The sequence below is a fragment of the Leptinotarsa decemlineata genome, unplaced genomic scaffold (assembly GCF_025532065.1).
Source record: "Leptinotarsa decemlineata unplaced genomic scaffold, Ldec_3_MD MMD2_tig00004307_RagTag_RagTag, whole genome shotgun sequence".
NCBI classification, from domain to species: domain Eukaryota; kingdom Metazoa; phylum Arthropoda; class Insecta; order Coleoptera; family Chrysomelidae; genus Leptinotarsa; species Leptinotarsa decemlineata.
In genome coordinates, this window is record NW_027412606.1 from 10,384,401 (window position 1) to 10,397,634 (window position 13,234).

At 33.0% G+C, this 13,234-nt stretch overlaps 1 protein-coding gene across 1 annotated transcript; it reads right to left on the reverse strand.

The window, feature by feature from the left end:
- Window positions 1-3,117: 3,117 nt before the first annotated feature.
- Window positions 3,118-5,690, reverse strand: LOC141483982 (uncharacterized). Its single transcript, XM_074179122.1, has 5 exons — window positions 5,684-5,690; window positions 5,240-5,492; window positions 4,997-5,127; window positions 4,529-4,732; window positions 3,118-4,331 (listed from the first exon to the last, which is right to left on the reverse strand). The coding sequence occupies exons 1-5, from the start codon at window positions 5,688-5,690 to the stop codon at window positions 4,075-4,077; spliced, it is 852 nt and encodes a 283-aa protein (XP_074035223.1). The 3' UTR covers window positions 3,118-4,074.
- Between the last annotated feature and the right edge of the window lie 7,544 nt (window positions 5,691-13,234).

Here is a 13,234-nt window from a genome sequence, read left to right on the forward strand (position 1 = left end):
GATTTTGTGTTTTCTGTAACTCTTGTAGGTTGATTTATGTACGATATGAAACCATTTGAGTTTAATATATTCAGGTAATTGCTTGATTCTTTTTTCGAGATGTCAATATTAATGTCTCCAATATATACCTCTGTATTTTGTCCTCCATAAATACTGTACAATCTGTTGCAGGTGGTCTATAGTATGCAGTAATACCTATTTTACATTTTTTTGTCGAATACCCTACGTTACATATTAGCCTGAGAAATTTACATGTGAACAATACTCCATGAAGCATCAAAAGTTGCTGGAGTTTGTAAAATTTTTGTGATTCGGAACAGTGTTCCATGCTTTAGTAAAGCAGCTTTTGCAATTCCAGCGACATTATTATTTAACACAATCTTATCGAATCACTAAGCGAAATTTTCTATCCTGACACTATTATTTCTGTTTCGGAGACATTCGTCTTCTTGGAGAAAACCAATGCCTAGATTTTCGTGGCATTGAGTTCAACCTGGTTAGTTTCACATCTAGATCCTCATTAAGATATGCAACTTCCTGCTGCCGGTGAAGATGTTCATTCGCAGCCGATGGATGGAATCCAAATGGAATGACGAGACAAGTGTGCTGTCGTTAGCAAAGCAATATATTGGTTTCTTGGTTTTTTCCAATAAGTCCGTGATATACAATGTAAAGAGGGGTTGGAGACAATATGGTTCCCTGGGTAACACCAATATGACTCCCATCTGGTGAAAGTATTCGAGAGATATCCATCGATGACCACTTGCAGGGAACGTTTTCTCAGGAAGCTGGAGAGCCATACGCAAAATCAGACAAGCCGTAGCATGGAAGTTTGGCCAGCAATCTCTCGTCACACACGGTCAATGGCCTTAGAAATGTCAAGCTCTTTGCTCTTCGTGTTTCTTGATTGCGTTATTCCAAATATGGGTGACATACCCCTGTTGATCTTTGTTTTCGAAAGCATATTGATGATCGCTCAAGATGTTGAAGCCTTCCAAATACTAAAGGATATTTCAAAAACTACACCTCACGATTTGATCTTCATAAACTTTATTTGCTAACGCAGAAGCTTTATTAAGTTTTTGAAATTACTATGGATCTTCATCAAATAACGGCCGAATCAATCAGAAAATTTAAGGATATGGTGGTTTACGGCTTTCTCTATGATATTTGATATCACTGATAGCAAAGCGACTGGTCTATAGTTATTTGCAAGATTTTTCTAAACCTTTTGTGAATAGACTTCCAACAAAAAAGAAAAACCTCTTCCTTGTAAGAAAGGTTGAAAAGTCTGGTGTGAGTTCATTTGCGCACTTTGTTTCACAAGTTGTTTCAAAATTCGTCTGACTAGACGTTGTAGAGGAGTCATTTCTGGCATTGTGGATTCTAGACGAAAATTGTTCAGCTATATTTGACTATATTGTATAGATAGATATATGTAGCATATTATCCAGCAAAATCATGATCTGCTCACGTGCACACACATATATTTATATAAATATAGGTATATGAAAATGTAACACAGTTCTTGAAATATAACTTCTGAAATAAATTGTTTCCACAATTCAGTAGTTAGTATTATTATTTATTTATTCATTATCTAACCATATTATTCAATAGAGAATTTTGTGATTTGAATTATTCATGGAAAAGAAGTATATCTCTAACAGACTGAAAAACGGGTATTAAGTGAATTGTCATGATTCCTAATCTCGACCAAATCCAGCTTCAGGGTAACCCTAAAGTCAAGACGTCGGAAAACGAAAAGTTAGGAATATATGTAATAAGCTGCGAGAACTGTGATAATAAAATAGGGAATTATTGAACACCGGCTTTTAAGGTAATGCCTTAATAAAGTTAAGCCTTATTTGAATAAAGCAAAACCTTAAATGTCAGGGTAGAAATTGAGTTATTGGAAGTCATTCTTTAAATTGACAGTTCTTAGGACAGCGACATTTTTATATCTAACCTAAAAAAAAACTACTTGTCTTTGCTGTTCAAATTTCAGTGATATTTTATTGTAATTTTGATAGCGGTTTAGAACAGTATGGAAAATATTTTGGAAGACGTAATTTTGGGCGGTGGGTCCGATGAAGATATTGAATTTGCTATAATGAATAATATTTTAATTAACAGAGATGAGGAAGGCCAAGGTCCCCCTTTCGAGTTGGAAAACCTGAGTGATGAGGAAGTAGTTAAAAACTTTAGATTCCAAAGGGGACATCTTCAAAGAATTAAAAATGTTTTTTTAATTCCTGATGAGGTTGTCACGGAGGCTGGTGATCGTGTCAATGGTAGGTTTTATTGTTGCCGGCTCCACACATTGAGCCCAATGTGCCTTTGTCACAGTGTACTTATATATATATATATATATATATATATATATATATATATATATATATATATATATATATATATATATATATATATATATATATAACGTCGTCCAACGTTGGACGACGTTTGTGCTTGGCGTGTTATAGTCAAGTTGGTTCCAAGATGCCCAATATGTGAAGCTGGTGTTAAGCAGAAGTATATTTTTTTTGTTAACAAAAAAATACATTTAAAAATATTTATGTTTCAGGATTAAAAGCATTGTGCATAGTACTAAAGAGGTTAGCCTATCCAAGTAGACTTATTGACCTAAAAACCTTTTTCAATATGTCTGCGCAATCATTGTCTCAAGTAATCCGGACAACAGTAGATATAATGATTGCCCAAAAAGGGGACCTTTTATTGGACTTCTACAGTGGCTAGACAGGCAAAAACTGGAATCATATGCTCAAGTATATTGATGGATCTGATGATTATTAAAGCATTCCACAATAATTTTAGAATGCTTTAATAATAATCGGATTCAAATTGTTTGATACAAATCAAATCTATTTTTTACTTTATTACAATATTTGCCTTTTTTTAGCTTTATTCAAAAGTATAGTAGAACTGTAGTAGTACTATAGTAGCACTGTAGTAGGTAATTTAGGTATCTTTATTATTTTAGGCAATTCTTGCAAAGGGGGCAGCTATAAACAACTGCTGGGGATTCATTGATGGAACTCCCCGTGCAATATGTCGTCCTTCCATTAACCAGGAAGAAACTATTCTGGACACAAAAAGTTTCATTGCCTCAAATATCAAAGTGTGCTTTGTCCAGATGGCATAATCACAAGTTTAATGGGAGCATTTCCTGGACCTAGGCATGATGCAGGCATATTTAGGTATTGTTGGTACTATAAGTAATTTATTAGTCTGAACACTATATTTTTTTAGGGAGAGCAATTTGTACCAGCAACTGGAAGAGAAAGTAGTGTTTGGTGAAAACGATAAATTTGTTTTGTTTGGTGACCAGGGATATGGCCTTATGGAATTACTTATCACCCCTTTTCCAGGACAGCCAAATCTGTTGCCACCTCAACAATTACAATTTAATAATTCGATGAAAACTCTTCGAGTTGCAGTTGAATGGGGTTTTTTGAAAATTATACAACAATTTGCATTTATAGATTTAAAAAAAAATCAAAAACTGTTAATGCAGGACTTGCAGTCCCTATATAAGGTCTCTGTATTATTAACAAATACACACACATGTTTATACGGTTGTCAAACAGCAGACTACTTTAATCTGCAACCCCCAAATTTAGAGGAATATTTTGGATAGTTTTTTGTAATAATTGTTGAAATTAAAAAAAATATTATTTATTATATCAGTCTTTTATTGAAGTCAACAATTCTATATTGGACAAAATTTTACAAAAGTAACATTCCTAAACCTACAAAAAACATAACATTGTTACAAAAGTCAGTCTTAGACAGTCAACAAAAATATATTAGACTCCAATTTATAATTATTAAATCGACAAAAGTAACATTCCTATTCTTACAAAAACCTAATATTTTTACAAAACTTTAAATCACATTTTTTTCAAATCACAACTTTATACTCTAAAAATATTAATCATTTTTGGTTCCAATCGAAGGAAGGTCAAAAAATATACAAAACCAACAGATATTATCTATCAAAATTATACCTTATTGCACTTTTGTGCAAGAGTATCTATCAGTTTTTCCAATATGTTAAAAGTAACTTATTTTTCTTTTTTTTTCTCCATCCATTCGCTGTTTCCGTTCTTCATTTTCAAGTTCTAATTTTTGTGTTTCTAATTTTAGCTTTTCTTCATTAAGATTAATTTGTCTTTCTTGTAAAGCAATTTTTCTCTCTTCTAGTTCTAATTCTTTTTTTCTTATGGCATAGTCTCTCTCCTGTTTTTGAGATAAATATGTCAAGGCATCTCTTCTAATAGGCTGTCTTTTAATTCGCGTCCTCGAAGGGCCTAACATGTTAATTGAGTTTACAATTTTTTTAGACTAAAATTGCGATTTTACAAACAATAAGGATAAGTTTATCAAACAAAATTATTATTTTGAAAACAAAAAATACAAATATACGATCTGTATTTTTGTATTTTATTGTGACCCCATTTGCACATTATAAAAGAATGAAACAATAGTCAAACTAGGTACTGCTCACCTAGTACACTACTTTTTTGGTCTGTAGACTGTGTTTTACGTATTGGAGTGGCAGTTGATTCCAGACACCCTAGAGTCTTTTTAGGACTTATGACCTCCAAGGTCCTTTTATCACAACTATTGTAACTCAAAGAATTTATCTCCAATGTATTTGTATTGTTAATTTGATGACTTGGCGGCTCCAGCTCAATGTCAACACAGCTAGCTGAAATAAATAGAACAATAATCTAAGGTATTTTCTTCTATTTGCCAAGAGGTATACAAACATGACTATTTTTGAATTTGAGTAACACTTACCATAATCATGACCATAAAAAAGATTTCATTTTCTTGGTCACATGTTATAATTTCTTGTAAAACAAATTTGCCATTGTCTTGATTTTGGTTACATACTTGTTTGGTGGATGTGGAGGCATTTTCATTTATATGTTCCACTTGATCCAGGTAACTGTTTCTCACTTTTTTGCCTAACTGCGATAATTGTAAGTCTCTTGGAGTTTTTTCTTTTGCCTGTCTAGGCCTACAAAGTTAAATTCTTTGCATAATACACTAGCTTCTTGAAGTAGTAAGTCCCTTTCTGAACAATCCTCAATTCCTGATCTACAAAATATTAACGGATTTACTAACGTTAAATCTTGGTATAAATATTTAAATCCCTTGAGGGTTCAGGCGTAAGCAGAAAGTTCACTGAAATCTGCCATTTTTTCCTTACCTAACTTTATCAACCTCATCTTTCTTGATCCATATTTCAATTATTAGTATCAGATGTAGTTTGATTGTTCTAATTGTGAAGGCCTTGCCAGTCGAAATTTGCATGTTCTGCTTTATCACCTCCCATCCTTCGGGATTTGATAGGGGATTTTGTCCTACAAATTCTCTTAATAGAGCCAAATCATCATTATAAGTAAACCTTAATCTGTTTTTTTTTCGTGCTGTATTCTTGGCCAAGGCTTCGTATTGGCCCACTCATATTTTATAATTTAAACTTAAAGATTAAAAAAAAAGTTGATGTTGACAACCGTTTTTTGTGAGGTTAGGTTTGGCGAATAAGGGAAATAAGGAAACGTTAAATACTTACCGTATCTAGTCGTAAATAGGGGAAAGCAGTATTTTATTAAGGTTTCCTTATTAAATTTTTTCTAGTGCGCATGCGTACCTCCCATTTTCGGAACGACCATAATAAGGCATTTACCTTATAGCGTTTCCAATAATTCCCTAATATCGGTCAGACTAAGCGAGCTATTGAAACTACGCCAGAGGTTTCATTACTTTTGCATACATTTGAACTGAATGTGATTACGCGTCACAAAAATGTTTGTATGTTATATTCCTCATCAGTTTAATTTCTGCTATTATGGGGAATGTTTTGGCATTAATTCAATAGATTCTGAATTAAATTACATTACAATCATAACGTCTTACCAAATGTTCATACCAGATGTTCACAAAAATGCGTTTCAGCAAGTTCATGTCATAAGCGGACCTGTAACGTCAACCAATCGGAAAACGTCTACATGTGACGAGAAATTCAACGGGTTTCAAAGTAAATTGCAATCAGCGTTCCGATGAGTTTTCAAATACATTCAAAAAACCATATAAAAATAACAACACTAATTGTAAAAATATGTAACATACTTTCAATCAACCATGTCCATATGAATCAATATTTGAATTTTTCCATTCGCTTATTTCAAGAGGTTAATTCTGAAAATAATGTTTTAATAATTGTTTTCGCGAGATCCACACACAAAAGTTATATGCACCTGATATATTTCCGTTTGATGTTAGGTATGCTATACATAATTTATATTGAAATCGAAACAACTTTAAAAGTTGAATCGAGTATAGCAGCGGGAGGCAGAAAGGTGTTAAACGTTTTCTCTGTTCTAGTTTTCGAGGCGTTTTTTATCCCTTCATCAGGAACTTTACAACTATTATTTGAACAGAACAAACAGTGATGCAAATGAAACATGTTATTACTTACGAAAGTGAGGTTAAAATGAAGTTACCATTTGTATTTTGGAAATCAAACACTATATCATTCCTGACATACAAATATTAGAATCCTCTCTGTTACACTTGTGCTAAACTCATTGGCAAATAATTTGATTTCCACAATATCCTCTCATCAGGTGTCCCACAAGGATCACACTTAGGACCTTTATTTTTCATCATATTTGTAAATAATATAAAGTAGTGTTTCAAGAATGCCAATTTTTTGTTAAATGCAGATGATATGAAACTTTACCTCACCATACGAATTTTTAATGATTGTTACAAGATCCAAGACGACCTTAATAGACTTACTGAATACTATATAACTTGTTGAAATAATATTGTTGGGTTTACTGATTACTATAAAAAGACACATTGTGAAACTAACTTTATATAGCTTAAAATTGTTCTATATATAGCTGTAACATTTGAACATACATAAGGACATATTGTAAAATAATAGAAAGGCAAATTGTGAAGTTAATTTAGGGTGGTACACTTGTATGGGTGGTATTACTGATTACCTACCTGTATGATGCACCTGAATAGCATAAATAGCTTTAGTTTTGAGAAGTTTCTAGTTTTATCTTCCTCTTGAAGATGATCACTTGGTGATCGAAACACGTGTCGAGGTGTAAAAATAACGATTTGCTGTTGGGAAAAAACTCCAGTAATATTCATTACTACACCAAAGGTTCCAAACAGTACATCATGATTACTGAATACTGTAAGTCGTCTAACTTATACTCAAATGTTCAGAAATACCATTGCATTACATTTACAGGAAACATCAATTTGGTACAATTCGATTACTCTATCGAATAAGATTAGGGAACTAGGCATTATATTCGATTTTAAAATGATTATCGATTTACATGTCAAATCAATCGCAAACTCTGCCTCACGGATGTTATGAGAACATGTAAATATTTCGAAAACATCAAATCTTCAATTTGGGCTTATAATGCATTTGTGTATAGCAAGCTTAATTTCGCTTCTATTATATGGTGTCCCCAATACAAAAGTTATATAAACCGCGTGGAAAATATCCAGAACAAGTTTGTCAAATATATTTGTTTCAAACAAAATCTCAATCACAACGGCTACATTGAAAATACGGGAAAACATTTCAATATTATATTAGAAGAGTGATCTCTGATATTTTATTTCTACATGAAATTATCTCAAATTCCGTAGACAATGCCAATATACTAAACCAAATTGAAATCAACTATCCGGCCATTTAGAAGAAACTACTTATTCCACATACCTTTTCGGAGAACTAATTCGTCTCAAAACTCTCCTTTATGTAGAATTGTTCGCAATACTAACAATTATAATGATCAAATTGATATTTTCTCAACATCCCTTCAAAAATCAAAGATCATTTTGAAACGTCTCACGTAGTTTTACTTAAATTAGTTAATGCTGACTACTAATAAACTATTTTTTGTCTTTGTCACGTTCGGTTAAGTCTAAAGTCAGTGGGTCTATTTAACCCTCCACCGCAACCCGCAAAGGTTTATTGTGGCTCACATCTATTCACACTCGGTCAACAAAACCCAGCTTCTTAACGAAGCCGATTAGCTTGTATGGTGAGTGGTCTTTCAGGTTAGATGGTAAGAGTACGGCTCTGCCGAACTCTAAGAACCTGATACGGTCCCCAGCGGGGTAGGCACAAAGTATATGGTCTGCTGTTTCATCATTTTCCAAACAGAGGCAACACACACTGTCTTCCGACACTCCAAGTCTCTGCATGTGATGATTCAAATGACAGTGACCTGTAAGAAGGCCTGTTAGACATCGCAGTTCATCCCTACTGTAGTCCAACTGTAGTCCAACTGTTTGGTATCAAGCTTTAAAGGGTGAATAAACGCCTTGGAGTGAGCCAATCCTGGAAGATTCTGCCAGAAGTCCATGAATCTTCTGGCCATCCAGGTGTATTGTGTTACTAATGTATTAATTTATAGTTTTATACCTACTAGTGTGAAAATATACAAATTTTGTAATAATGAAGATACTCTAGTGGACCTGGTGTCTGTTTGTATTTTTCATGAATTTTAAATAAATAAATAAATACATAAATATTTATTTTCACTAATATCTCGACAATATTAATATCATTACAGTAAACAGCGGCTTCAAAGCTGAATTAATACTTTCCAAATAAGTCTACACAAAAACGTTCTTTCTGTTGATAAGTTAGATAATCAAAATGAAAATTTTAAGCTTTAACATATCACAGACAATCAACAAAAAAAGTGGCTTCATTTTTGAATATACAAAATAATAAAATTGCGTATAGAACAAACAGATAATACACTGGAAAAGTTTTTCGAAAATAATAAGGACGAAACATTCGAATTCGAATAATCAGGGGTATGTAAATTAAATTGTAGAACTTGTCCTAAGTTGTATATTGGTCAACCCGGCAGAACATTCAGGAATCACATCCTGGAACATCATATGATCTATGTAAATCAGAAAACGAGTTCAAGATATTTCAATCATCTTTTAGAAGAAAATCATGCCTTTAATGGATATTTCGAAATTTTACGCATAGAAAATAAAGATTTGAAGCTTCATTAAATGAGAACATTGGAAATTAATTAACCTAAAAATTCAAACATTTTACTGATTCACTGGATTCAAATAGATCACCATTACTGAACTTGTTTTCTCAGTAACTTATCTTATCCTAGTCTTTGCAGACTTATTATTATTGATGTAGAAGTAACGTATGCTCTAGGTAATTATAATTGATTATGTACCTGACGTATATAAAATTTGACTAGAGTCTAGAAATAATATATGCTCTAGGTTATTATTATTGAGTATGAACCTGACCTGGTAGTTCTCACTACCGAATACGTGGGGTATATAAAAGTTAAAGTAAAGAATTAGTTTTCACTACAAAAAAGCTACTGTGATGGCGAAATAATTTTGGAAATAAATCCGTTTCCGGTGTTGTTTGTGAAATAACTTCATCTCAACCTCACTTTCTTAGTGACAACATGTTTCATTTACATCACTGTGTAAGTATTTAATTTCACTGAATTGGTGAACTCATGTCGATTATCGGAAAAGTATGCATTAGTACTTGGCTAACTTCTGATACAAAATGATACAGCTGGAATCATTCAGAAAAAATGTAATAGAAACTTCAGTCAGACTGAACGGAGAATTCGGCAATCAAGTTGATTGTTCCACGGTAATTGAGTATCAGTCTTTTTTTGGTAACCTATAGTTATGCTTTTGCGGTGGGACCCACAAAACAGTCCCTCTAATATCATAGCAAACTGTGAATCTCTTGATGTTTGGGGGCGGTCGAGCTTTCGTTGTACCCAGCAATTTACTAAAATGTATAAAACTGTGTCGTGGGTCCTTTGTGCCGACTTTGGCCAGGATAATTGTGGGTTAGAGTACACGGGTGCAACCCAGGCGCCACCGGGCCTTCTCGCAATTTCTTACATTCCAAATTATCTAACATGATTTGATTTCATTTCTGAACTCATAATTACGTCGGGGTGAATACAGTTCAGGTTAGATGCTCTTTAAAAAGTAATCTTTTACAGATGAAGAACTATAATTTGTTTAGGTAGTTTATTACTAGTGGTTGGAATTATCGTGATTATTGTGATTTTTGTGTATCAACCGTAAAATAACATTTTCGTGCCAAATTTGGGCATTCGATTCGAGAGCGTTAAGTGGCATATAAATGTATTTAATGTATCATCTTGAATTCTGTACACATCTGCAGTGTTTTCGTTCAAAATTAGTTTACTAGACGGTAAATTATTATTATACAGGTCTTTTTTTCAACTGCTCCCAATCTTACCATCTCGGAAACGGTAAAATCTACTCAGGAGATAAAATTGATAATTTTGGGGAATAAGAATTGTCTCTTTTCAGATCGAGAATATCAGTAATTGTTTTTGAAATATTCAAATACTAGAATCGAAGAAATTCTTTTTTTCCTCTACCGCCACCATTTCGAATAATATAAAAAAATGCAGAGGAACTCACAATACTGTTTTTCTGTCTGTCTGTTTAAAATATGTTTTTCCGTTAACCAGCTGTCGTCCCCCTACGAACGGCAACCCTCAAAAGTCGAAACTTATTCGAGCTAAAGACTAACGAGGTCTTACATTTCAACGTGTGATTCCTAACACACGAAACGTTGCATTCGCAATACGACGTTTCGTTTATTAGATTTCATTATCAACTTTGAATACGCACCTCTAGTTTTTTTCATCGATTTTTGTAGGCATTGTAATAACAAATTCAGCTATGTATTACAATACATGTGTTTCCCGACATTTTAGCATCATCACTGTATGGTCAGAGCTACCTCAAAAAATTAGGGACCATAATTTTTTGGGTGTAGGACACAAAGCTAAACATAAATTCCACATATCAGAAAAACATGTAATATACCAATTATCAAACAGAAAAAAATTATTGTCAAAATTTCCTAACCATTTACGTCGTTCACGATATACCGTTAAATGTGCAAATTACCATTAATCGTTCCCCAAATACATTTCCACCTTTATTTTTATAGAAAATTTACAGTATTTGTGGAGTTACAGCCATGCAAGCCCTCCTTATTGTTTCTTTCTTTTCGTCGATATTGCTAAAAGTTGGTAAACACATGTATTGTAATACATAGTTGAATTTGTTATTACAGTGACTACAAAAATCGAAGAAAAACTCTAGAGGTTCGTATTTGAAAAAATAAGGTTGATGATGAAATCTAATGAACGAAACGTCACATTTTGAAATGGTGTATATTGGATCATAACAAATATGAAATAGAATTGAAAGTTCCTGCTTCTATTTTTTATATCATTCGAAATAAGAGGCAGTAGAGCCAAATAACGAAATTCGACAATTCTAGTTCTTGGCAAATATTTCAGAAACAACCACTGATATTCTGGATCGGGAAATAAATGATTCTAGTTTCCCAAATTAGAAAACTGTTGTTCAATTCAACCGATCGTTTCCGACATAGCAAAATTGCTTGAATAACAATATTTCATCACATTATAATTTTTTTGCTCGTATGTGGACTATCATGATTTCAAAAGTTATTATAAGTAAAGTATTCCTTAACAATAACAACTCACAAAGATTAGAGTAACAAGAATTATCACAATGTCATTGATATGATATTCAAAATCCATTCTACGAGACATAACTTATTTCAAGAATGCCAATTCAGTTCGAAAAGAACGATTTCGTTTAACAGAATCTCAAAAAATAGGGCAGACAATAATTTGTATAATAAATAGTCTTCCTCTTAAGTTCAAAATTCTCAGTCAATCTAAGTTTAAGAAAACAGTGAAAAACTTTCTTCTGAGTTACTGATTTTACTCAGTCAATTAATATTTAGAACATATTTCTACATCTTAATTTTGACAATAGTTTATGTATCTTCTTTTTTCATTTGTAGGTTGGTTAAGCTTTGTGTTGATATTGTTTAGATTTTTTTTTCTGACTGCATATTATTTGATATAATTTTTAAAAGGTTTGTGTTGTCTATTGGAGCCTGTGGAGACACCCTACATTTTGTTTTATGAGAGAGAGGACATTGGCAGATCAAGATCTTCAGATGATGTGGTGAGCAGGTTTTTCCGGGTTTCCTGCAGATGAAAAATGCGCCACTGGAATCAATGAAGTCGCCCCGGAGCGCCAATTAATTTTTATTGTTGTTTTTATTTATATTGTTGTTTTATAATTTCACAAATTCAAAATTTTTGTGTTGCACAATATTTATGACTCATTTTGATGGTATATGAATTACTACAAATATATTTCACTATGTAACGTAGTCAATAAACTTAGTGTATTTTACTTTTTTTTCTGATTGATTCGGCCGTTAACCGATCGGCCGATTTTTATTTATTTTTTCCTTTTTCCTCGTTCCTGCTATCTTGATATTGGTTTTTCTGGGAAGAAAAAGTGTTTCAAATTTGCTCATCTGGAATATACTCAAATACACCTTGAGTACCAGCAACAGGGAAAACCAGTTTCATGATAGCAATTACGAGGAAAATGAAAAACAAATTTTAAAAATCGGCCGATCGGTTTCAACTATTTTGTTGCTGATACTCAAGGTGTATTTGAGTATACCCCTGGTGAGCAAAAAATTTGAAACAATAAATTGATGGATGTAGCCGTTAGTTACTACTTGGTAGGAAATCATAATGAAGAAAAGAGAAATGAAACTTTCTATGTTTTTACCACTTTTATTTGTAACTAACGTTGCTGCAGATTCGTCCTATACGGACATTTTCATTTGAGTTTATTGTATAAGTTTGAGAATGTCCGTATAGGACGGAACTGCAGTAACGTTAGTTACAAATAAAAGTAGTTGTTTACAGCTGATTCTCGGCCTCCCCCCACCACTATGACGTATTAATTGCTTTTTTTATTGGTTGTTGTTTGGTGAAGTTTTTTTGTTGTGCAGTGAAGTCAAGGCATTGTGACCTTGAAGTGTCTGGTGCATGGATCGTTCAGATTTTTTTTTCATATGAGATTTTGTGTGTTTATGTGTGTGTGTAGGAGAATGCACGGTACAGGGTTTCATCATGTGCTTGTTTGTCTATGTACAAACATACGTCTGCATACTTCGAAGATCCTCCAAGTAATAAATGCTCCATCGGTGTTAGGGCACCAAGTTAGTAGTGGAGTGACGTCACAGCAATAA